Genomic DNA, 2,382 nt, shown 5'->3' on the forward strand with positions numbered 1-2,382 from the left:
AATCAATTAGTATAAAGAAAACACATAGTGGCTTAAAAACAAAGAAATTATTTAATACTTATAGAATTATGCATACTTACAATATACAACTACATTTTCTTTTAAAAACAACTATGTGCTTTTTTACGTTAATTGATTCATCTTATTATTCTGTGCAAAAAGTATTAAGATATAATTACAAATAAATAAATAATTTTTAAAATGTTTTATACTTTGACACGTTTTGACATAAAATACCTCGTAAACTACTACTTTTGATAACTCTACTTAATACTTTTATACACAGACGACTTATATTATGTAAAAAACTCATATAATTCTACATATTTAAAATAAAAAGTAGCGACGATTTTATGTGATAAAAATTGATTTTTTTCAAAAATTAATTTCATCTCCTTTTAGACTATACAATTTTGAGCTAAAACATTGTTGTCGGCCAATTTTAGTTTTTTCAACATATTTCGATATTTTATTTTAGGTGCACACATATCGATTGCATTCAAGGTGTGCGCTATCAGCGCTATTATGTTATTATATCTTTATCAATTAATAGACATAAAACAAGGACAAAATAGTGTAACAGCGCAGACGAACGCAACCGCTCTCTGATAGTACCACCTTTTTTTAAATTTATTTTATTTGAAGAAGCAGTACAAAAAATTATAGAAAAAAGGGAATCTTCAACGGCAAAGCGAATAAAAAAAAATTGTTCAGCGTATAGTCAAGCGGAATTCGTCCGCAGTTGACAACATGTTGTTTAATCGTGTTTATTAACATATAAGCTTAAAATAAAATAAATATCGATTTACTCCATTTAGACTGTTCTTGTTAAACAAAATTTGCTGTCATACTATGTATACCCACGGTAATCGATTCTGTCCCTCGGAAATTTTCACAAACTCAAAACTAATCACTTTTCTACATTAATGCTCATAATCCATGCACGAATTTGTTTCGTTAATTGTGCATAGATTATGAATATTAATGTAGAAAAGTGGTCACCTCCGAGTTTGTGAAAATTTCCGAAGGAAGAATCGATTACTGTGGGTGTACATCAAACTATCAATTCTCGTTTTGTACATAATTATTACTTACTTGTATATATAATAAATAAATATGTATATATATATATATATGTGTATATACATATATGTATATATCAAATACAAATCTACATTTACGTGTGCATGAGTGTGTCCTGTACTATATCTAGAATTTCTTAATTTTTTTTATTATTTTATTTTTTATATATTTCTTAATTTTTTTGTAATACATTTTCTATTTATTTATTTATTTCTATTTTTTCTATTTTTTCTATTTCTTTATTTATTAATGACGTATAAAAAATGTTAGGAGTTGAATTAAATAAAATATTCTTTTGCAGATGACACAATCAAATTATCAAGAATATTGTCGAGAAACTACTTATCGCATAACATTCGTAATTTCTATGAGGAATTAGATCCAAAGGTTTACAATAATTTAGAACATCAAAACTTGTATGTGTTGAATTTGGATTGCGATTACGCGATTGATATTTTACGACAGGTAACATATGTGTTTATATCTGTCATAAGCACATTATAGATAGAAAAGTATAAGCAGACGAACATATTGTTTATAAATCTCGGAATAAAATGTGATTAAAAAAATAAAGAGATCTTTCTTTATATTTCGCTGATATTTTGACTGATGAGATTCATAAATAATTTTCGTTGTTATGTTTTGAATCAATCTTTCAATTATTTATCACGATCGATATCTTATATTATATATGCAACAACAGGCACATTCGAAAAGAATGTTCGTCGCCCCGATGAAGTGGTTGCTTTTTCAAGACCGAAAAACGGTGATTGATAACGCCAATTTAACTTCTACATATGACAATTCTATATTGGATATTTTTGAGGATTTGGCGATCTATCCTGACAGCGATGTGATCCTGGCGCGAAGATTCGATGGGGACTTTCTCGAATTATTATCCGTATATCGACCAAGTTCACAGCGAGATGTAATGTGGGAAAATCGTGGAAATTGGACAATTGAAAACGGTTTACAAATGAGTACTTTCGACGTGGCATCAGCAAGAAGAAGAAATCTTCAACAGACGGCTCTTAAATCTTGTCTCGTGGTACTTTGAAAAAATATAATGGTCACGCGAGAAAATGCACTTAAATAGAGAGACACGTTGTTAAAGCATTTTGTGTGCAAGCTAATGCAACATGTGTGTAACATCTAATGTTGCTACATTAAATGAAAAGCGAAGCGAATAAAGTACTAGCCACTGTCATAATAAAATTTCGAAAACGCTGCAATTTACCCGCCATTTTGAGTATCGAGTTTTTTTTAACAATAGAGATTAATTTTCTTTCAAGATTTATT

The 2,382-nt window shown here is 28.6% G+C and overlaps 1 protein-coding gene across 1 annotated transcript; it reads left to right on the forward strand.

The window, feature by feature from the left end:
- Positions 1–1,384: 1,384 nt before the first annotated feature.
- LOC105459737 lies at positions 1,385–2,245 on the forward strand (the record flags this gene model as incomplete). The annotated part of the gene is made up of 2 exons (XM_011705979.1): positions 1,385–1,548; positions 1,787–2,245. Coding segments are annotated over 2 exons (518 nt in total), but the record flags the coding sequence as incomplete, so codon positions are not given.
- Between the last annotated feature and the right edge of the window lie 137 nt (positions 2,246–2,382).

Source organism: Wasmannia auropunctata, unplaced genomic scaffold (assembly GCF_000956235.1).
Source record: "Wasmannia auropunctata unplaced genomic scaffold, wasmannia.A_1.0 LD334045.1, whole genome shotgun sequence".
NCBI classification, from domain to species: domain Eukaryota; kingdom Metazoa; phylum Arthropoda; class Insecta; order Hymenoptera; family Formicidae; genus Wasmannia; species Wasmannia auropunctata.